The sequence below is a fragment of the Alligator sinensis genome, unplaced genomic scaffold (genome assembly GCF_000455745.1).
Source record: "Alligator sinensis unplaced genomic scaffold, ASM45574v1 scaffold682_1, whole genome shotgun sequence".
Classification (NCBI taxonomy): domain Eukaryota; kingdom Metazoa; phylum Chordata; order Crocodylia; family Alligatoridae; genus Alligator; species Alligator sinensis.
The window spans coordinates 1,970,178-1,971,935 of record NW_005842011.1 but is presented as its reverse complement, the minus strand read 5'-3'; the positions used below and the strand labels follow the sequence as shown (position 1 = coordinate 1,971,935).

At 36.9% G+C, this 1,758-nt stretch overlaps 1 protein-coding gene across 2 annotated transcripts in view; it reads left to right on the top strand.

Moving 5' to 3' along the window:
* The window catches only part of ACAT2 (acetyl-CoA acetyltransferase 2), a 20,938-nt gene that overhangs the window by 6,502 nt on the left and 12,678 nt on the right, over positions 1-1,758 (top strand). For both annotated transcript variants that reach the window (XM_006021913.3, XM_025201993.1), the window contains exon 2: positions 1,019-1,153. In XM_006021913.3, the coding sequence (XP_006021975.1) occupies positions 1,019-1,153 (135 nt within the window). The remainder of the gene's footprint in view (positions 1-1,018; positions 1,154-1,758) is intronic.

The following is a 1,758-nucleotide window of genomic DNA, read 5'->3' as shown; positions in this document are numbered from 1 at the left end:
AGTAATTTTAAGTCTCTTCCTCAAATATTTATCCAGCGGAGACATGATTTATTTTTTTCGTGCTTTGGTACATTGAAGTGCTACAATGCCTGAAGTGAAGCTTGAGCAAAACTGAACACGGGCTGGAAGCATCCCTTTTTAGATGAGCAACATTACATTGAATGGTACCTCCAGGCATCATCTTTTGCAAGTTCATTAGGTTGTTGAGCTACAGGCAGTCCTGAAGACATTTTGAGTTGCAACAAATGGCACTTACGATGTTTATAAATCGACACCCTGTTTTGACTTTCTGACGTCAGTTTCAACTTTATGATGCTTGATCTGATGCCATGCCACGCCAGCAAACAAGTTCTCTGTGTCGCTCATCTCCATGGAGAACATCCATCCAAACTTCCTTGGACACATTCTTTAAGAAAGCAGACAAGACTCCAGAAAAACCTGCAGCGAAGACTCTAGCCAAGAGCCATTCATTCAAGAAGTCCAGCAAAATCTCCTCAAAGAAGTTCTTCCAAATCAATATGATTGCTATTTACAATATAAATACATGAATGTAGCTATATTACTAATCTATAATTGATTTGAGTACAAAATTCTGGGTTATTTTCGGTGAAAATAGGGCATCGGGCCTTGGTTCAGGAACCAAAACCCCATTTATAACATTGTTCCTATGGGAAAAATCAGTTCCAAGTTATGACGCTTCAACTTAAGATGTAATTTTCGGGAACCAGTTGTGTCAGAAGTCTGAGGACTGCCCGTACTGTGATCAGTACAAACTAGCTGTTTGTTTTCAGTGTTCATTTTCTTCTTCCACTGACTCTGACTTGAGCAAAAAAATAAGTTGAAAGACAGAAATTGCCATATAACAACACTGTATATAATATTTTGAAATAAATCAAGTGAAAACATAGACATTGCTTTCTCAGAATTCTCAGGCTTGAGAAAGTGAATACGGAGTAAAAAGTTTCAAGTATAATCCATCTGCTTCTAAAAATCTAACATGTCATTTGCATTTATTTAGGTTCCTTCAATGGTGCCTTATCCGCTATGCAGGCCCATGAATTGGGCTCCATTGTCATTAAAGAAGTATTGAAAAGGGCAAATATCAACCCAGAAGAAGTCTCTGAGGTTATATTTGGACAAGTCTTGACAGCAGGTATGTTGAAGAATTGATTTGATTGATTGATTATTTTTGTTTTGTTTTTTGCATATAAAAAAGTCCCAATCTCCAATCGCAAGAAGATTAGAAACATATTTTTGTTTTTAAAATAAGAATTACCTGGTAGAATATTTCCATCTGTACTGTATTATAAAACCTCTGTTGTTTCCATTGAAATATATTAAATCTTTTAAATGATGATTAAAATTTTTATTTTCATTGCCATTAAAGTACTAAAGAGAGCAGATCCTGATTTATCCCAACCAACATTCTGGAAACAGTATATCCATTTTACCTTTAATCCCAGGAGCTAGCAAAGTTTGTTTATAATACTAATCATGGTTTATGATATGTCAGTATGGGCATCTTCTTCCTCTCTTGTCCTTTATTATTTTTGTTAATCATCCCTGCCTATATTGACTTTGATTGGAAGTCCCTTGAGGCAAAGCCCTGTATCAGTGGTGCCCAAACTTTTTGTCCAGTGGCAGAATGGCAGTGCCCCATCTGTTTGTAGGCCAATATGTGGGATAAATTCATAGATGTTAGGGTCGGAAGGGACCTCAATAGATCATCGAGTCCGACCCCCTGCATAGGCAGGAAAG